This window comes from Anomalospiza imberbis, chromosome 13, assembly GCF_031753505.1.
Source record: "Anomalospiza imberbis isolate Cuckoo-Finch-1a 21T00152 chromosome 13, ASM3175350v1, whole genome shotgun sequence".
NCBI lineage: Eukaryota > Metazoa > Chordata > Aves > Passeriformes > Viduidae > Anomalospiza > Anomalospiza imberbis.
The window spans coordinates 17,833,312-17,854,493 of NC_089693.1; the positions used below are offsets into that span (position 1 = coordinate 17,833,312).

Genomic DNA, 21,182 nt, shown 5'->3' on the forward strand with positions numbered 1-21,182 from the left:
CCAGGTCAGTCTCAGCAGCACAAGGCCACGATTTCAGCCAGGATTTATGATGAAATTTCAGAACTGATGTAATTATCCTGGTTTTGGTACAGCCACCACCTGCATCCTGACAGGTTGATTACACCGATGGGTGCACTCAGTGTCGCTTCTGGCATGTCCCTGTCCTCTGTCCCCTCTGGATCCCAAAACTGTCTATCCCCACTTGTCCTACACTGGCTGCTCCATGTCCAAGGGCCACCCAAACCTGGGCAAGTCATTCCCTCACACCTGGCCCTGCCACCTACCCCTTGGTGGGGGGGTTGCTTAAATTTGTGGGGTCTGGGGTTTTTTCCTTTCCTCAAATAAAAAATAAGTCACTTTCCTGGGATCATGGCAGTCACTCAGCTGTACCCACAAGTGCAAAGGGACGTCCCATGGGACATGGTCACATCTCTCTGAAGCTCCTTTGGAAAGATCAGTGAAACCACAGCGCTGTGTCCTGTCCTGATTCCCTCTGCAGCCAGGGTGAAGTCCTCCAAAAAATAGCAGTTCCTGTGAAAAAGCAAATAACAAGAGAGGCCTACGGTGCTCTCCCAGCTTCACCAAATCGTGTTGGATGCTCCAGCCCAGCTGGAGCCAAGCTGGCCATAAAGGGGGCCTGGGTGTCGTGTTTGGGTGGTGGACGCGGCAGCGATTGCTCCAAACAACCAACGAAGGTGACGATTTTGACAAAATAAGTTTATTTCGCTTCACTTCATTTTGGCCGAAACCTCACATTTTTATTTTTTTTTTTTAAAGTTTTTTTTTTGGCTGAAAAAAAAAAAACCCAACCCAAAAATCCCCCCAAACCAACCCAAAATGCAAAGAACCACATCACTCCACCCTCTGCCAGAGGTGACCAAGGGGGTCCAACTCCCCCTGGGCCATGGAGCGGGGGGAGCCACTGCAGTCCCCCGCTCAAATCCCCTCTGCATCCCCCCCAGTCCCCAGCCACAAACTGGCCCCCGAAACCGAGCCCTTGAACCCCCCAAATCCGAGCCCTGTAGGAAACGCTCGTGGCTCTGAATGCCCGAGGGTTTTACTCAACCTTCTTAATTTTTGTTGGATTTTCTCCACCTTTCCCGAAGTTTTTTTGTGTGTTTTGTTTTTTTTTAAATTAATTTATTTATAGATATATTTAAAAAAAGCAATAGTCCTTTGGTCCCTAAACTCTAAGGAATGATATGACTCTGAAACAAGTAATCCTATGTCCCTGTGCCAGTGACAAGCAGGGGAAGCGCATGTCCCGCCACCCTGCTCCATGGGATATATATATATATATACTTATTTATATATATCTTCTATAAGTCCAACATACTTTGATCCTTCTTTTTTTTCCCCCCAATGCAGGGAAAAAGGAAAATCTTGCCGTTTTTCTTTATCATCCAAACAAACATCCTCCAGGTGAAGCGCCCGAGGCTGGTCCCATCCCACCGGCTTTGGTTTAAGAATCCATTTGGAGCCTCTTTTCCTCGTTTCTCCTGGGAAATCGGTAGCAGCAAATGAGTGCTTTAAAAAAAAAACCCCAAAAACAAAGGTAGATTGTGGCCCGGCTGCCCGGAGCCATCAGCCTTGCTCCCAGTGAGGGATCCGGTGAGTCCTGGCGAGCGGCCGGTGGCCAATCGCAGCCCCGGCGCCGCATCGCTCCCCTCCTGCCTTGTCTTCTTCTCATTCCCGTTAAACAACAAACAAGACCAGTTTGGGAAAAAATTCAAAAAGGAAAAGCTACGACCAAAACGCTCTCTTCTTTGCCGTTTTCTCCTTCATCTCCTCCTTCTCCTCCTTTTCCTACTCCGGGATGTGTTGCAAAGAAAGAGAGTTACGGGTTTGGATACTGCACTTGGGGAAGGGGAAAGTCGTCAGACACTGCGGGACGTCCGACCTGAAACAGAAGGAAAAGGCTGTCAGCCTGTTTCGAGGGGATGGAGGGAGGGAAGGACAGAGGGAGGGACCCAGATTCATTGAGTGGGTGGTGCCAGGCAGAGATCCCTGCACACACTCGGGATGCAAACACGGGGACAGGGGGATGCTCCACGACCGCCAGTCCCCCCGGGCCAGGCGCCCTCACCTCTCCGCAGGCTGAGCTGGGGTCAGTAGGGTCTGTTGGCGTCTTTCGGCCGCTTTAGCTGCACTTTTAGCCTCTTCATGCCGATCTGGAAGCCATTCATGGCCTGAATGGCCGCCTGAGCACTCGTCGGATTGTCAAAACTGACAAAACCTGGTGAGGAGGGGACACAGGGGCTTGTCACCACAAACATCACAGGGGGCTGCCTCGCCTCAACCCAGGCACTGAAATCCTCTGGGATCCTCCTGGTTTGGGATTGCTGGGAGAGGGGGTCCTTGAGTAACATCACAGCCCCAGGTTACAGGGGACTGGGTGACAGGTGATGGCACCTGCAGCGACACCAAGGTCTGCAGGGACACTGAGCTGACAAGGCTGTGAGGACAGCAGCATAAGAGGGTCCACGGGACACTGGAGTCATCTGCAGGGACACTGTGGGATGGGATTTGTGGGGTCACTGGGGTGACGGAGTCTGTTAAAGTGGTAGGGGATGCAGGGACACTGAGGTGATGGGGTCTGTGGGGACACTAAGGTCTGCAGGTATGCGGAGATACCAGGGTGATGGGGTTTGTGGGGACACCAGGGTGGGATGTGTGGGCTCAGGGGACATCTGTAGGCCAGGTCTGCAGAGATCCCTGAGGTGATAGGGCCTCCAAAGACACCACAGTGAAAGAGTCTATGGGGACACTGAGGTCTGTGAGAGGGAGATACAGATCCCTGAGCTGGGGACATATGAGACAGTTGGATCCCAAGCAAGGGACAGCAGGGAGACATGGACATCTGAGCTGGAGACTAGGGAAAGAGAGATCCCCAAGATGAGGAGAGACAGACTCTCAAGCAGGGACTTCAGGGAGAATTGGACGCCCGAGATGGAGATGCTCGGCACTGGGTTGTCCGGAAGAACCAGACTCCCAAGCTGGGAAGACTGGGGAGAGCCAAACCCTTAGATGGGATTTGGGGAGACAGACCCCCTGAGGCAGAATATTAGGAGAGCTGGACCTCCAGGTTGGAGACCAGAAAGAATGGGACTCTGGAGCTGGACACTGGTAAGAGCTGGGATGTCAAGGAGCATCAGATATTTAAAATGGGATGCTGAAGAGAGCCAGACCCCTGAGTTGGGATGTTGAGGAAGAGCTAGAGCTCCAAACTGTGATGTTAAGGATAGCTGGAACTTTGATCTGAGAACAGGGAAGAGCTGGAGCCCTGAGCTGGGACACCAGGGAGAGCCACACCCCGGGACTTACCAAAGCATTTACTCTGGTTGGTGGCACGGTCCACAAAGACTTTGGCAGAGATGACGTTGCCGAAAGGCAAAAACATCTGCGTGAGCTCTGCGTCCCCGAACTCCTGGGGCAGGTGATAAATAAACAGGTTACAGCCCTCGGGACCTGGGTGACACACAAAGGACAGGACACGTCAGCTACGAAGTGGGGTCACCCTGCGGGGACACCGAGGAGCCACCGGCCCCACATGAGGTGACTCCACCCCTCACCTTCTCTCTGCTGCTGCGGGATGAGGGGCGCTTGCTGGGGAAAGGCTTGGCTGATGGGAGCGTAGGCAGTGGGATATGCTGCTGGAAGAGAGAAAAAAGAAGCTGAGGCCATGGCACCCGGCCCAGCCATGGAGAGGGCTGGGACAGGCAGGTCCCCTGCTGCCACCTGCGATCGAGGGACCTCTCCTGCCCCACGGCTGTTGGCTCTGCCTTTCCCACCCCTCCCGACACACCAGGGATGTGGGAACAGCTCTCCCAGGAGAAATGCTGGTGATAGCAGTAATATAGCCTCAAGGCTGAGGAAAGATGGTCTTTTTGCTGAAAAACCTCAAAGATTTGGGGTCCAAAACTTGATTTTCTGATGCAAATCTGGGCGTTGCTGTCAATGCTCCTAATTAAATGTCTGCTGGGCTTGACGTATTTCCATGGGAGGCTGTGACTCCTTTCCCTCCACAGCCCATGTCCTTGGCCATCAGACTTGGCCACGTGATGAACATCCAAAGACATTTGGTGTCTTGGTGTGAAGGTGGCCCTCTGTCACCTCCCAAATCTTGTCCCCTGTTTTCAATACCACTGCCAGGGCTCCCCCGTGGAGTTCTCTCAGCCCCATGGGCATTAAAATTCACTTTGCACTATCCAAAATTTGCACGAGGGGCCTTAAGAGGAGCCAGCGGGATGAGGGGACGGTGCTTTGATTGGCATTGCCAGCCTGGAGCTCCTGCCAGGGCTCAGCACCTGCTGCTCCCCTCATGAATCCGTGCCCAAATACACTGCCCCCAGTCCAAAGTTCAACCCCAGGGTGATGTTCACCTCCCAAAAATAAGGGGGAGGAGCAAAGAGGGGAGAGAGGGAAGGAGTGGGAAGCGAAGTTTGAGACCTGCATAGTGCTGCATGCCGGCGTAGGCCTGCTGGAGGGGGTCTGCCACCGTGGGGCTTTGAGCTGGGAAGAGAAGAGAAAGGAGAAGGAAGATAGAATAAGCCAGAGAAAGCCAGGGATGCATGCGCAGCTCCCACGGGAGAGGGCTCCTGACCAAGCATCGCCATGGAGGGGCAGAGCTGCTCCCTGCCTGAATTCCTGAATTCCCTCCTCCCTGCAGTGATGCCACGGGAGCACACAGCGGGTTCATCCAGCGTGTTCCTGGGATGGGGACATCCCTTGAGCATCCTGCATGAGCCAATCACACTCCCCTAGCCCCGGGGGCTGTGGCGGAGCCCCAGGAGGGCTGTACCTGGGTAGGGGTGGATGCCATTGGTGTAGATGGTCTCCGAGGCGGGCTGCCCATTGGTCTGGGGCGGCAGCGGGCTGAAGCCATTCACCCCAATGGGCGTGGCAATGCTGGGCACCGGCGCCGTGCTGATCCCTGGAGGAGTGCTTGTACCTGCAGGTAGGTACAAGCATGGCGTCAGGGCCGGCATCACCGCAAGAGTGCCCCTCGAGGATGTCAAGTGGCAAATGCGGGGGTCCTACCTGAAGAGGGGGTGAGGGGGGCAGCCACCAGCCCGCTGACATTGAAGGCGGCCATTTGTTGCATCTGGGCGGCAGCGATGGCAGCCATGGGGTTGAGGCAGGTGCCCTGTGCGGCCGCCATCAGGGCTGCCTGCTGCTGCATGATCTTTGGGAAAGAAGGGGGGAAAAGGGGACAGAGCGCAGGAAGCAGAGAGAAGGAGAGAGAGGGGAGGGTAAATCAGCATCTCTGCTTTGGATGGATTCCGAGGGATAAATGCCACCCGCTACCAGACCTGGGGACAGTAGTCTTGGTCTTGATGATGCTAAATATGAGACCACTGGACCCTACAACCACCCTCAGCTGTGGGGAGGAAGCCCTGCATCTGCCCTTAAACAGGGATACACCAGCCCTCCCAGGCATCCACACACCCTGGCACTGGTGCTTTCAAGGGCCAAACCTGCCCCCCACCCACGGGGGTCCCCCAAGCCCCTGGTCTGCACCAGCTCCTACCGCTTGCGTGTAGGCCCCGTAGGCGCCGAACTGGATGGTCATGGGGTTGAAGATGCCCAGTTGCCCTGCCATCTGATGCATCCGCCGCAGGGTCCTCTCTTTATCTGTGTCTGCAAACTTCACCACCAGGCTGGACGAGGCACCCTGAGGTGGGGGGAATGTGGAAGATGGGGCTGATGGTGGGACCAGAGCAATGCCCCAAACTGTGTACCCGCCGTGGGCGTGGCTCGCAGCGTCCGCAGCATCATCAGCCCTGGGGACGCTGCCCAGCCTGGCAGCAGCAACCAATGATCGATGTGAGGTTTAATTATAGCCAGCTTTTCTCCCCAGTGGCATCTCCCTGACCTCTGCTTCCTTTCTGCTTCCTTGTCCACAATTCTGACCTTCAGCGTTAATTAAACTGCCCCTTTCTCTGGTATGGAGAGAATTAGCCCCACACTCCCATCTCTAGGGCTCAGCACCTTGGCAAGGAGGAACCTGGGGTGACGTGGCCAACAAATTGCCAGTCTGTAGGATTTTGATGCAATTAGACTGAAGATCAAATTAGTGGGTGATTGGATTAAGCAGGCAGCATGGGGTCAGCCGGGGCAGGGTGCGAGCCTGGCACTTACCGGCATGGTTTGGCTGCCGTGCAGGCTGTTGATGGCAGCCTGTGCCTCGGCGTGGCTGCCGTATTTCACAAAGGCACAACCTAAGGGAACAGAGGGAACATGGGACAGGTTGGATTTGGCCATTGCAGGTCCATAGGGTGCACCCCCTGTGCCCCAAAGCCCACCTTTGCTGGCTCCATCAGGCCCTCGGAGGATGGTGCATTCCTCAATCTGGCCGAAGGGCTCAAAGAGGCGGCGGACGTCGTCCTCGCTCTGCTGCTTCCCCAGCATGCCCACAAAGAGCTTCCTGTCTTCTAAAAACAAAATCAAACCCATCAGAGAGTGGGAGGTCACACACCATCCCAACCCCTCACCACAAATGGTGTATGGAGGGGAAGGAACCAAGTAACATCAGAGGGAGGGAGTGACACCGATCCCACGCAGAAGGTGCCGGGCTTATCATCTCCATCCTACAGAACGCTCAAGATGGGAAAACTTCTCCTGTGGGGAAATTGCTGAGGGGTGAATCCTGGAAGAGCTATTGCTTTAGAGAGGGGAGCTAGGGCTTTTCCTAGGGATGGGGGGCCTGGCTCCCCCAGCAGTGAGGTGAGATGCGGTGGAACAAAGAGAATCCACAAACTGAAGGTGATCACCGTCGTGTGATCCACTCGCAGAACAACCCACAGCCTCCAGCCGTGCCCAGGGGACATCAATAACACAAGAGAAGGGATAGTAAATAATGAGAATTTCATTATTATTACCAGCATCTGTCTTGTGCGGCCACACGCTCCAGCCGCACGCTAATGGCATTTGACAAAGGAAATAAGGTGCCCTATCAAGAGCGTTGCAGGGGAAATAAATAAATAATGGCAGGAGACGATGAATGCTTAGTCTGTTAAGGTACCAGGAAAATTAGTTAAGGGAATAGGGCTCGTATGTTGCCTAGTTAAACATAAACCACCTCCCAGGGGGAGTGGGCTGGGCAGCCCAGTGTTGCCTCCTGGGTGAGGGGGCTGGAGACAGGAGCCCCAGCTTACCCATCGATTTTTAATCCTTCACCAATTACGCTCGGTAAGTGGGTAATTTATTTGCCAGGTCCCTCTGGGACATGCTGGGACCAGCTCCCGGTGTGTTTAATAACAGGGTTTGGATGGGGAGGGAGCTACCCCAGCCATCCTGCCAAGTGCAGGCGGCCCCACGAGAGCATCCTGCATGTCCGATAGCGCCTGCCTGCCCAGCAACACAACAGAGGTGGGATTTTGATTCAATTTTTGCGATTTTGCCCAAATGATCACCACAGACTGGCAATGCCACAGCCCGATGAATGGCAAATGCTCACAAAGAATTTAGGGGGGGTGGTAGTTTAAGAGGGGCTTGGGCCACATACAGCCAACTCCTGCTCCGGGGTCCCACAGGCAGCTCTGGAGAGGGAATTGTGTTTTTTGGTAAATTAAGGTGGTGAGGGAGAGCGGCTGGCTGGTGCTCTGCTCCTCAGGATGTTGGGATGCTCATGGTATGATGTCAGGACATTCCCAGGATGACATCAGAAAGTTCCCCCCAGCTGACTAGACAGGGAGAGAGAAGATGGCATTTGCTCTGCACCCAGGTTTGGATGCCACCAGCAAAGGCAGCTCCTTTCCTGGATTTCTCTGCAAACCAGCCTTTGCACAGCAGTCCTCGCGATGCCACCGTGTCCCCCACGACCCCCTGGCTGACCCTATGCCCCCGTGCCAGGCATCCAGACAATTGAGGACCTACCTCCTCGGCCCTCGCTGTCGGCCGGCTTCACCTGGATGGGGCGGTTCATCTGCAAAACAAGCGAGAGCAGGTGGTCATGTGGTGGCCCCTGAACCCTTTCCATGGGGAAGAGCAGGATTTGGCCAATGACTGGCACAGGGAACTGAGGAAAAGGGGAGGGACCTGCATGAACAGATCTGGGGCTTGTGGCCACAGAGACCCAGGGATGCCATGTGCAAAGGGCAATGCTCTGGCCCTGGCTATGGGCACCCTGTGCTGCAGGCGCCCGCGGGGCCGCCAGTGCCAGGCTTGGCCGCCTGCCTGCTTTCCTCGACTGCAAAGGACTGCAGAGGCAGCAGCAGCATCCCGCCAGCCCCAGCCCCTCTGGCACCATTGCCCTCCTTTTCCCAAACCTCACCCAAATTTGGCCTTCTCCTTGTCACCGCCACGTGCACCCACGAGCGTGACACTTGTATGCAGCAGGACACGCTGGGCTGGCAGGCACATCCCTGGCCCGTTGCCCCATGGAGCCATTCCTCCTCCTCTCTCCCCCTCCTTTTTCCCCTCTTTTAGCCGAAAAATGCTACAATTATGGCCGTTTCCATGGCAACAAGCATGCTTCCCCCGCGATGCTGCGGAGCCTGAGCCATGTGCTCAATGGGGTCGCCACGGCAACAGCAAGATGTCACACATGACGGCGCGGGGGTGCGCACACGAACACGCCTTGAGCACACCCGGGTCCAGTCAGCCCCATGTGTGTGTGCACCCCCATCCCAGGTGCTCCCTGCTGCACCCCTGGAAGGGGTCCCTAAATTTTGGTGCTGGGTGGGGGCAGACAGTCCCCCTCACATCAGGGTGAGGAAGAGGATGGGTAAGAGAGAAGAGGAGGGAGGTTTCCACAGCAACCGCCTCGTCTCCAGGGAAACGTGGAGAGAAATGTCAGTGCAGAGCTGGGGATGGTCCAGGGAAGGGACTGAGTCCCCAGGAGTCCTGGGATAGCACATAGTGTGGCACCGAGGGACACCTCACAGTGTCACCCATAATGTCACCAGTCCCCCAGACATCCACCTTGTACAGGGGCAGGATTTGGCTCAGCCCAAACTCCGGAGGCTGTGACAGTACTGAGACCCTAAACCCAGAACCCTGCTGTCCCTCACATCCCTGCCACAGCTGGGAGGAGGGAACCCCATTTTGGGGGGGCTGCCCCCCTCCACTGACCCGCCAGCCCCATTTACCAGCGTGATGGCCTTTGATGGAATAAATTTCCCATGCCCGCTGCTGTATGCTTAATGTAATAAACCCAGTGAGGATGATTTAGAATAACATTTACGGAGCCGCAGAGTGTCATTTTGATGTGTCTCCCGTCTCCGCTTGCCGGTTATTAAACTGTATTGATTCCCCGGGAGCGGCTGATGTTTATAAATGTCAGGCCTCGGGGACCAGCTAACCTACCCCAGGGCTGCCACACCGCACCGAAGAGAAACTGTCCTGGCCTCTAGACACCCCCAAAAGAGGGTTTTGGCACCCTTGACATCGCGACGTGCCCACCACAGGGTGCTCGGTGACCCCCTGTGGCACTCAGAGCTCCTGACTGTCCCCACAGCACCCCGGCACTGTGTCCACACAGCCCTCTATCTATCCATCCTCCCACAGTAAACAGCCACCCAAGCATTTCGCCCTGCTCCTGACACCCACCTGCCCACCCTGCAACACCCATCCCTCCATTCACCCATCCTGGAAACCCACACACCCACACATCCATCTTCTCCCTGGATTCATCCAGCCATACTCCAACACCCATTCCCATAGCATCCTTCCATTGCCATAGAACCCATCCATATCCCCAGCACCCATCCTCCTAACACCCATTCGTTCCCATAGCATCCATCCATATCACCAACACCCATCCGTCTACCCCTGAATACCTGTCCATCCCCATTGCAGCCATCCATATCCCCAACATCTATCCCCACACACCCATCCATGCCCATAGCATCTATCTATATTGATAAGATCCTCTATCCATCCCCCAACACCCATCCATCCCCTCAACACCCATCCATATGCCCAACACCAATCCCTCCCTGTACCACCCTTCCATCTGCCCATCCATCTCCCATCTTGCCACCACCTACCTTTCCACTCCCACAGCATGCATGCATGCATGCATCCATCCATCCCCAACTCCCAGCCATCTCCCACACCCCAAGCTCATAGTGACACCCTGCTTAGGGTGCTCCGGCACCAACCATCAGCAGCAGTTCACAAAGCCCCAGCTACCCCATGGCCAAACCACTGGTGTTCCACAGCACAGGGGGTCACCAGCAGTTGCTAAATTACCTTCTGACTGCTCAGGCACTGTCCCCCACCCAAATTTGGAGCCCCCCAAGAACCTGGGTACCAGGGAGAGCCAGGCCATAGAATCACTGCCAGGGGATGTGCTCAGCGGGTCACTTCTGGCCTTTGTTCCTTCCTTGGCATCACACTCCTCCTCCTTGTCCTCACAACCAACAGCCAGAGGATCCAGCAGGCCACCATGCACCCAAATGAGATGGAGGTAGGTGACACTGGAGCAGCAAGTGCCCGTGGGAGCCTGGTGTCCATGCCACCCCAGGGAGACAGGAACCGAGGTACTGGCTGTCACTCATCAGGGGAATACCTTGACAAGCCCTGGTGGTAACCCACAGAAAGGCCACACAGCCAGCCTGAGGACAGCCACGCCACTGCACAACCCTGCATGTGTATGACGACCCTGGCACACCCTGCACACACCTCTGAACACAACCACAGACCCCCAGCACTGCCCAAGCACAGCCACCCCCAATCCCCCTGGCACAGCCATACACCTCTGAAGCCCCACAGCTGTGCCCATGCAGCGCTGCGCACACCGCGTGTCTGTCCCAGCACCACGTGCGGCCATGCACCACTGCACACAGCCCCACGGGCACCTGGACAACCCCAGTCCACCTGCCACGCAACTCCCACAGAGCCCTCCCTGCTGCCATGGATCACACACAACCACGGGCACGCAGCCCCGGACGCACAGCCAGCGCCGGGGATACAACACCCCTTGCCTCAGTTTCCCTGTTGTAGCAGCAGGACACACAGTGGAACCCTCGAGAGCCCTCTGTGGGCACGTGGACGCCTTGGGTGGGCTCACGGCATCCTCAGCAACACCCACATCCCATCTCTACGGCCACCGTGCACACCTGAGCCCAGCGCAACACCTGTGCACACCTGCACTCCCTGTCACACCCGGTGTGCCCACACACCCCCACTGCTGCCACTCCCCCAGCCCATGTGCACCCACACCCTGTCACCATCACGGGGGGCAAAGACACCCTAAGCTCCTTTTCCCACACACACAGACACCCACGTGCTTGCACAGCCACCAACACCGACCTGCACATACCCGGGGGTCAAAGCCGTACCCCTGCCAGTGCACGCACCCCTCCTCGCACTGCCTGCGGGTGCAACACCCCCCCCAAGCGCTGCCCCTTGCACACCTGCATCACACACACACACACAAGCCTGCGGTGGAAAAATACACCCTCCAGCCAACACACACACCAAACCCATGCCTGGGGGCAGATACACCTCCTCACCATCATCCTCCATCCCTGCCTGCAAACACACAGCCCCCCACCCCCCCCCGAGCATTCCTGGGTGTCAGAACACCCTCCTCACCGACAACCACACCACACACAGCCTCCCTGGGTCCAGATACATCACCACCACCCCTGTGCCGACACCTTCTCTTTCCCTGGGTGCAGATACATCCTCTCAGCCACACACACACAGACACACACACACACACAGAGCCCACATCCCTGAGTGCAAATACACCCTCATCACCAACAACCACCCTGCCAATACATGCGCTCCATCCCTGGGTGCAGATACACCCCGCACTGCAAAACTCACACCCACACACCCCATCTGTGGGTGCAGATACATCCCCTCACCAACACCCCTCCAACCCCATTCTTCTGTGCAAATACACCCTCCTCACCAACACTCTTCCATCCCCAACACCCATCCCTGGGAGCATCTACACTCTGTCACCAACACCCCTCCATCCTCATCCCTGTGTGCTGATACACCCTGCAACACGCCCACTCACACACCCCAACCCTGCGTGCACATTCACTCTGCTCATCAACACCCCTCCATCCCTGCCTGTGTGCAAATACACCCTGATTACCAGCACCACTCCATCCCCATCCTATGCCTGGGAGCAGATACACCCCCTCACCAACACTGCTCCATCCTCATTCCCACCCCTGGGTTCAGATACTCTCCATCACCAACACCCACACTCACACCCTCCATCCCTGTGTGCAATTACACCCTGATCACAAACACTGCTTTATCCCCAGCCCATCCCTGGGAGCAGATGCACCCCCTCACCAACACCCCTCCATCCCCATCTCTGTGTGCAGATACGCGCCCTGCTCACCATTAACACCCTTCCATGCCCATCCCCAGGAGCAAGGATCCACACCCTCGGCATCACCCCCACTCCCACACAGCATCCCCGGGTGCAGATACACCCCCTCGCCATCACCCACATCCCTCCTACAGCCCCTCCGGTGCAGCCCCCCCACCCCGGAGCGAGCGGAGGCTGCCGGGCGGTGCCGGGCCGTGCCGGGCCGGGCGGAGGCGGCGGCAGACAAAGGCGGGGCCCTACCTCGATGCAGAGGATCTTGGACCCGGCGGGCACCCACAGCACGGGCGGCCGCGGCCCCGGCGCCGGCACCTGCGGCAGCTGCATGGCCGGACCGGCCGGACCGCCGGCTCCACCGAGGCGGTTCGGCTGAGCTCGGCTGCGCTCGGCTCCACCCGAGGCGGCTCGGCCAGGCTCGGCTTAGCTCGCCTCGGCTCGGCAAGGCCGGGCTCGGCCGGGCTGGGTTCGGCTAGGCTCGGCTGGGTTCGGTTCGGCTCGGCCGGATTCGGCTGGGCTCGCGCAGCGGCGCGCGGGGGGCGGGGCGCAGGGCGGGGCGGCGGCAGCCCCGCCGAGCCGAGCCGGGCCGGGCCAGCGGGGGGCGGGGCCTCGCTGCGGACACGCCCCCGCTGCGGACACGCCCCCGGTCCCCCGACACGCCGGGGGCGGGGCCTGGCTGGGGCTGGGGGGCGAGGGCGGGGACACGGGGGGTGCGCAGGTACAGGGGGTGTGCAGGTACAGGTGTGAGCACAGGTACAGGGGGTGTGCAGGTACAGGTGTGAGCACAGGTACAGGGGGTCAGCAGGTACAGGTGTGAGCACAGGTACAGGGGGTGTGCAGGTACAGGGGATCAGCAGGTACAGGTGTGAGCACAGGTACAGGTGTGAGCACAGGTACAGGGGGTGTGCAGGTACAGGTGTGAGCACAGGTACAGGGAGTGTGCAGGTACAGGTGTGAGCACAGGTACAGGTGTGAGCACAGGTACAGGGGGTGTGCAGGTACAGGTGTGAGCACAGGTACAGGGGGTGCGCAGGTACAGGGGGTGTGCAGGTACAGGTGTGAGCACAGGTACAGGTGTGAGCACAGGTACAGGGGGTGTGCAGGTACAGGTGTGAGCACAGGTACAGGGGGTCAGCAGGTACAGGTGTGAGCACAGGTACAGGTGTGAGCACAGGTACAGGGGGTGTGCAGGTACAGGTGTGAGCACAGGTACAGGGAGTGTGCAGGTACAGGTGTGAGCACAGGTACAGGTGTGAGCACAGGTACAGGGGGTGTGCAGGTACAGGGGGTGTGCAGGTACAGGTGTGAGCACAGGTACAGGGGGTGTGCAGGTACAGGTGTGAGCACAGGTACAGGGGGTCAGCAGGTACAGGTGTGAGCACAGGTACAGGTGTGAGCACAGGTACAGGGGGTGTGCAGGTACAGGGGGTGTGCAGGTACAGGTGTGAGCAGAGGTACAGGGAGTGTGCAGGTACAGGTGTGAGCACAGGTACAGGTGTGAGCACAGGTACAGGGGGTGTGCAGGTACAGGGGGTGTGCAGGTACAGGTGTGAGCACAGGTACAGGGGGTGTGCAGGTACAGGTGTGAGCACAGGTACAGGTGTGAGCACAGGTACAGGGGGTCAGCAGGTACAGGTGTGAGCACAGGTACAGGGGGTGTGCAGGTACAGGGGGTGTGCAGGTACAGGTGTGAGCACAGGTACAGGGGGTGTGCAGGTACAGGGGGTGTGCAGGTACAGGTGTGAGCACAGGTACAGGTGTGAGCACAGGTACAGGGGGTGTGCAGGTACAGGTGTGAGCACAGGTAGGTATATGTGTGCAGGTACAGGTGTGAGCACAGGTACAGGGGGTGTGCAGGTACAGGTGTGAGCACAGGTACGGGGGTCAGCAGGTACAGGTGTGAGCACAGGTACAGGGGGTCAGCAGGTACAGGTGTGAGCACAGGTAGGTATATGTGTGCAGGTACAGGTGTGAGCACAGGTACAGGGGGTCAGCAGGTACAGGTGTGAGCACAGGTACAGGGGGTCAGCAGGTACAGGTGTGAGCACAGGTAGGTATATGTGAGCGGGTACAGGTGTGAGCACAGGTACAGTGTGTGAATACACGTGCAGGGGATGCGTAGATAGAGGGGGTGAGCACAGGTACAGGTGGGATGAGCAGGTACAGGGTATGTGAGCACAGGTGTAGGTGTGTGAGTACAGGTACAAGGGGTATGAGCAGGTACAGGGGGTGAGCACAGGTAGAGGGATTGGACATAAATACACAAGTGTGCTTGTGTGCACAAGCAGAGAGGTGTTCACAGGCACTCATACACACTCATAGGTGTGTACCCAAGTGTACACAAGTGCATACACGTGGGTGTGGGCAAGAATAGAAGGGGTCCTCAGGCACCGACAGGTGAGCACACACAGGTGTGAGCACACACGGGTGTTAGCAGCTGCATGGGCACAGGGGTGTGAGCACAAGCACACAGTCCCCTGCACCGCTGTGTGCACGCACACACAGAGGGGTGGACTCAGCCGTGAGCCCCTGTGGGGCATGCACCCGCATGTCCATGCGCACACACGTGCTCACGCTTACACCCCCAGCCTCCAAGCGAGTGGCCATGGCAATAGCGATACACACCTGTGTGTGCCTGATGAGAATCCCCAGGCAGGGCCTGACCCCGGCCTCCTTTAGGCTGCCAGGGTGGGCTGTTAACTCTCGAACCGACTGAAGCATGGCCCCACCAGTAAGAGCACAGCTCAGGAAGCCACATCCCCACAAACCTCATCCCCCTCTGTCAGCTCCACACACAGAGCAGGGATTGATATTCATGGGCCCCGGCTCTTTCCCCAGCCAACCCGCGGGCCTATTGATTTTTATTTAGGCGAATAATTAAATATTTATTTTCACTTTGTTAAGCTCGGGAGGTCGGAGCCCACAGAAAGCGCAACAGCACGCGGGCGGCTGGAAAATCGATGCCTCGGTTTGCGGCTGCTGGAAGTGGCTCCCGTGCCTTGGGGAGGTGCCACCAGCCCCTGCCCTGGCTCACCTCGATCCCTTGGTGTCACTTAAGGCTTCCATGCCTCGGGGAGGTGTCACCAGGTGCTGCTCCAGCTCAACTCGACCACCTCAGTGTCACTTAATTCTCCCGTGCTTCAGGGAGGTGTCTCCAGGCCCTGCCCCAACTGACCCCAACTCCCTGGTGTCACTTACCCCTGGCAGAGTCTTCTGCTCGTGCAGTGCACTCTGTGCCTTCAGTGCGGAGTCACGGGCGCAGTAGGTGAGAAAGGCACAGCCTGTGGAGACAGGGAGACGGGATCAGTGTCCAGCCTGGCATTGCCACAGCCCCCTGAGAACACAGGGAGCTGGTGGCACAGCTGATATGGCACTGTGGTGTCTCAGCATCCTGGCATCCAGCACAGTGATACCCAGCACACCACCACCCTGGTACTGTGGCATCCAGCATCCCAGCACCCTGGCACCCTGGCATGGCAGCATCCAGAACCCCAGCAGCCTGGCATGGTGGCATTCAGCACCTCAGCACCATGGTATCCACCATCCCAGCATCCTGACATCCTGGCACCCTGGCAGTTTATAACCTAGCATCTGGCACCCTGACATGGTGGGATCTATCACCTCAGCACCATGGCATCCAGCAACAAGCACCCTGATGATCTGGCACCCTGGCATCCAACACCCTGGCACTGTGGCATCCAGCAGCTCAGCACCGTGGCATCCACCATCCCATCGCACCGACACCCCGGCCCCATGGCATCCAGCATCCTGGTACCCTGGTACTCTACACCCAGATGGGCACACACAGGGTCACAGTTCACCCCCTGAACAGGGTAGGAGATGGAGCAGCAGGATAAAGGAAGGAGCCAGGGAGGAGCAGGGAGCACATGGGCAGCGGCACTCTGGCCCCAGCCCTGGGGAAAGCCACAGCCCAAGTCCTCTAGGAAGCAGATCTCCAGGTGTTGAGGCTGTGCACCCTGTCTTGCCACCACACTTCTCCCAGCCTAAGCGTCCTCCTTGGGATGAGATTCATGTGGTGAAGGCGCTCTGGCTGCTTCGACATCATGGTGCTTTGGAAATCGGGAATACGCCTGGGGTGAGGTTTTCCCACGCTGACTCACGCTGCCGAGCCACTCGCTCGCAGAGCTGGCAGCAACGAGCGAGCCCTGGGGACAGGGTCCGGTCCTCTTCGCTTTGTCTCTCCTGAAGCGTTCCTGGTGCCTGTGCCATCGCTGCACTGCTCCCTCCCTGAGGGCTCCCCCCAATTTGCTGGGGTCACATCCAAAAGCATCTGAAAGTGATATTAAAACAGCAGCAAAACAGTTTCCCTTCAACAAAGTAAATATTTAATGAATAAAATTGACATTGATGCATTTTTAATATTGGCACAATTAAATCCGCCAGCTGATTAAGTATTAATAACTCTTAATAAGTACAATCAGCGTGCCTGGGAGGAGAGGGAGCATGGCGGCAGGGTGGGGGACGCTGCGGGATGGGGTCGTCCCTCGCCCGCCTTGGGGTGCTGGAGACATATGCCCTCACGGAGAGCAAGGAGAGATCCCCCTGGATCGATACTCTCCCACTGCGGGTGGGAAGGGGAGATCAGCACAGCAGCTCGCCTCAGTCCCGGTGCCATTTCCAGTGTTTACCATCTGTAATCATGTTGGCTTCCTGCTCTCCGCTCTTCTTTTCTCTTTTTTTTTCCCTGTTTTTCCTGCAGGCGACTATGTAGACGGTGCCCGGGCATTCTGGAGAAGTTCAGAGGGCTGGTGCAGGAGCGATTCTGCTCTGGAGGCTTGCCGGGAGGGAGGATGCCGTTCAAATTAGAGGAGCGTCCACAATTAAATCATGAGGCTGGGCCGCAGACGTTGAAGTCCGCGCTGGAGGAAGCACTGAGGGAGCCTGGAAGGGTGCAAATCCCATTGATCCAGGCACAGAAGCAGCTTCGGAGACACCTGGAGAAATGTTGGAGGCCACAGTCCCAAAAATTATAGAGTCCAGGCAGCTGCCCCATAACCAAAGGGCATCGAGAAGGCAGCAACCACAAATGCCAAGTTTTGGCTTCCCAGGAAAGTCCCAGAGAAGCAGGTGCTGGCCGTGGCACGGGGGTTTGGTGACAGCTTGTGGCTCCTGTCTGGGTGACACCTGGGGTGCCTTGACCCTGCTCTGGTGCTGCACACCACAGCTCTTGGGTGGGGGGTTCCGTGGAGACCTCGGCGGTGTCTATGTGACCCCCTCGGTGCGTCACTGCTCCAAGTGCCCGTGCTCCGCATGCCGTGCCACAGTGCCACAGCACCTGGGACACAGCGCAGACATGGTGTGACCCCATCCACTGTGGGTTACCTGTATCCCAGGGGTTCTCCACCTCCAGGGGTGCACAAAACTCGTGTGGGTGTGCTGATGCCAGACAGGTGCCCCCAAGCCAGGTAGACGTTCTAAAATCCATTGCAGTGCTCCCTGCCCTGTGATGCTCTGAACTCAGGGGTGCCCCCAAGCCAGACAGCAGCACCCTGACCCCTGGTGGGGGCTACCCTCTTCCTCAGGGGTACCCCAATCTTAGGAGGGGCCATATATCCAAACGCTCCATACTGGGGTGTTCCCGACTCAGGGTGTTCTACCTCAAGGTTGCCTCCAACTTAGGGGTACCTTCACCCCAAAGGTTTCCACTCCTTGGGGTGCCCCATATTTATGGGTAGGCTCCACATCAAGGGTATATCCACCTCAGGTGTAACTCAACTGAGGGGTGCCCCATATTTGGGTACCCCACCTCAGCGTGTCCCACCTTAGGGGTACCTCCATTTCAGGGCTCCATCACCTCACGGATACCCCCACCTCAGAAGTGCCTCACACCAGTGTCTCCAACCTCAGGCATACTTCCAGATCACGCTGCCCCCTCTCAAAGCATCCCATCTATACCTCAGGGTGCTCCACCTCAGCTTATGCCACCTCATGGATGCCTCCACCTCAGGGATGTCCCACCTTAGAGGTATCCCTGTCTTGGGATGCACCATCTCAGGATGTCCCACATGAGGGGTACCCTCATCTCAGGGCATCCCACCTCAGTGGTGGCCCACACGTAGGTACCAAACCTCAGCTTGCCCCATCTGATGGGGAACCTCATTTCAGGGGTGCCTTCGTCTCAGAGATATCCTGCCTCAGGCTGTGCCATATCAGGAGTGCCTCACACTTGGGTGCCTTTGCCCCAGGGTGTCCCACTTCAGGGATGTCTTCACCCCAGGGGTCCCCCTATACGCCAGGGTGCTCCATCTCAATTTATCCCACCACAGGGGTACCACAGCTGAGGGGTCCCCACCCTCAGGGCATCCTACCTGAGGGATATCCCTTTGTCAGGGTGATCCATCTCTGGCTGTCCCACTTGAGCAGTAGCTCACCTCAGGGGTATCCCACCTGAGGAACAGGACCCTTCAGCTGAGAGATTCCCCCCCACACACCTCAGTTTGTCCTGCCTCACGGGTGGCCCATACTTAGGTGCCACATCTCAGTGATGTTCCACCTGAGGGATCCTACATCTCAGGATACTCCACCTCAGGGTGTCCCACCAGAGCAGTACCTCACTGAGGGTGCCCCCACCTCAGGGTGTCCCACCAGAGCAGTACCTCACTGAGGGTGCCCCCCACCTCAGGGTGTCCCACCAGAGCAGTACCTCACTGAGAGTCCCTCCCACCTCAGGGTGTCCCACCAGAGCAGTACCTCACTGAGGGTCCCCCCACCAGCGCTGTACCTCACTGAGGGTGCCCCCCACCTCAGGGTGTCCCACCAGAGCAGTACCTCACTGAGGGTCCCCCCACCTCAGGGTGTCCCACCAGAGCAGTACCTCACTGAGGGTCCCCCCACCTCAGGGTGTCCCACCAGCGCTGTACCTCACTGAGGGTGCCCCCACCAGCGCTGTACCTCACTGAGGGTGCCCCCCACCTCAGGGTGTCCCACCAGAGTGGTAACTCACTGAGGGTGCCCCCCCACCTCAGGGTGTCCCACCTCACCTCAGGACAGCCCCCAGACCTGGGGTGTTCCATGTCAGGGCGTTCCACCCGGGGGGTCCCCCGGCCCGCCGCCCCCGCACCTTTGTGCATGCCGGTGAAGCGATCCTTGAGCACGGTGAGCTCGTAGATGCGGCCGAACTCCTCGAAGAGCGGCTTGAGGTCGCTCTCCTCCAGGTTGCGCGGAATCTGCCCCACGAACAGCTTGATGGCGTCGTGGTCCTTCATGGCGATGGCGCCGGGCGGGCGGCTCAGCCCGTTCACCCGGCCGCTGTTCGCGGTGCTGAACGCCGCCCCCGCCGCCTCGCCCGCCGCCGCCGCCGCCATGGCCCGTTCCGCGCCCCGCCCCGCCCGACCGGCACCGCTCGGCACCGCCCGGCACCGCTCGGCACCGCTCGGCACCGCTCGGCACCGCTCGGCACCGCTCGGCTCGCCTCGGCACCGCTCGGCACCGCCCCGCTCGGCACCTCTCGGCTCGGCTCGGCTCGGCCCGCGCCCGCCAGCGGGCCCGTGACGTCAGCCGGATGGCCCCGCCCAGGGGTGCTATATTAGCATAATGAGGGGGCGGCAGCCAATCAGAACGGCGGGGTGGAAAGAGGGGCGGGGCGCGTTCCGGCCCCGCCCCCTGCTGCGCCCTGCCGGGCTCGCCCCGACCCCCCCCGCCTCGTCACCCTCCCGCGTCCGTCGCCCCCCGAGTCTCCCCGTTCGGCCCCCGTCACCCCCATCAGCCCATCAGCCCGTCATTACCATCACACACACCCTCCCCCGCCCCACCACCGGAATCCTTATCAACCCCCATCACCTCCCGGCATCCCCATCACCCCTATCACCACCTCCATCAGCCTCCCCATCATGCCCATCACCCCCTATCATCCCCCATCACCCCCGGTCTCCCTCCCCATCCCTCCCATCACTTCCTATGACCCCCATCACCCCCTGTCATGGGGGTGCCCCACCACCCCCCATCCCCCTCATATGCCCCCATGTACCCCATTTCCCCTCATCCCTCCATCACGCCCATGATCACCCATGTCCCTCCCTTTCACCCCATCATCCCCCACCACCTCCATCCCCTTTTTGCCCTCATCATCCCCCCAACCCCAGCCAGGGCTGTCCAAGGAGCTGAGCAGCCTCCCAACCTTCCCCCCTGCAGTCCTTTAGTAGCACCCAGACTTAACCCCTCTCTGTTCCCCACCTCAGAGCAGGGTTTAAACACACAGAAGAGGCTCAAAAAAGGTCAATCTGAACACTTTGTTGAGTTTTTCACCTCCATGGACCCCACACTGCCCCTGTTGTCCCCTTGGGGCGGCCCCAGAAGGGGGAGAAGGAGAGCACTTCCCTCCTGCATCCCGCGTCACCCCGAAAGATCTGTAATTAGACTGAGCAGCTTTAATACCTGGTGTTGTCGTTAATTAATTAATTAGTCCCAAAGCAGCAGCCAGGTGAGGGGAAGCCCGGCTTCCCTGGCGCGCTGCCTCGTGCGTGCAGGGGCTTGTGCGTGTGGGAAGGGGTGTGAGCGTGTGCAGCTGTGCACATATGTGTGTGAGCATGTGTGCAAGCACATGCAAGTCTATAAAAACGTGCATGTGTGTTCAAGCATGTGCAGGAACATACAGGCGCTGCAAGAGTGCACACGTAAGTGTGTGCAAGGGCATGCGCAGCGTATGTGGCTTCAGGCCTGTGTGTGAGCGTGGGCAATGACGTGTGGGGGCATTTGCACGTGTGTGCAAGTGCGTGCACGCACTCACAAGCACACGTGCGCAATGCCCACAACGCACACGTGTTTACAAGCACACACATAACACACACAAGTATTTACAAGCACACACACACCGCACACACGCTTACAGGCACACACCCCGTGCACACGTGTGTTTACAAGC

The 21,182-nt window shown here is 58.3% G+C and overlaps 1 protein-coding gene across 7 annotated transcripts; it reads right to left on the minus strand.

The window, feature by feature from the left end:
- Positions 1-698: 698 nt before the first annotated feature.
- Positions 699-19,727, minus strand: CELF6 (CUGBP Elav-like family member 6). 7 transcript variants are annotated; one of them, XM_068204317.1, is made up of 13 exons: positions 19,383-19,727; positions 15,500-15,582; positions 7,879-7,927; positions 6,306-6,431; positions 6,142-6,221; positions 5,531-5,674; positions 5,041-5,185; positions 4,802-4,951; positions 4,450-4,512; positions 3,573-3,653; positions 3,325-3,468; positions 2,087-2,236; positions 699-1,900 (listed from the first exon to the last, which is right to left on the minus strand). In XM_068204317.1, the coding sequence occupies exons 1-12, from the start codon at positions 19,624-19,626 to the stop codon at positions 2,109-2,111; spliced, it is 1,437 nt and encodes a 478-aa protein (XP_068060418.1). In that variant the 5' UTR covers positions 19,627-19,727; the 3' UTR covers positions 699-1,900; positions 2,087-2,108. The 7 variants fall into 7 exon arrangements, with proteins under 7 accessions (XP_068060418.1, XP_068060417.1, XP_068060416.1 ...); XM_068204316.1 differs by having other exon boundaries at positions 3,573-3,650; positions 6,306-6,434; XM_068204315.1 differs by having other exon boundaries at positions 6,306-6,434.
- Between the last annotated feature and the right edge of the window lie 1,455 nt (positions 19,728-21,182).

Excerpts from the sequence above, each read along its gene's own strand:
- CELF6 (XM_068204315.1), bottom strand. The coding sequence starts at position 19,626 with ATGGCGGCGGCGGCGGCGGGCGAGGCGGCGGGGGCGGCGTTCAGCACC. Across the intron at positions 4,513-4,801 it reads TGGCATCCACCCCTACCCAG|CTCAAAGCCCCACGGTGGCA; the intron begins GTACAGCCCTCC and ends TTCTCTTCCCAG. Across the intron at positions 3,469-3,572 it reads CCCGCAGCAGCAGAGAGAAG|GTCCCGAGGGCTGTAACCTG; the intron begins GTGAGGGGTGGA and ends TGTGTCACCCAG.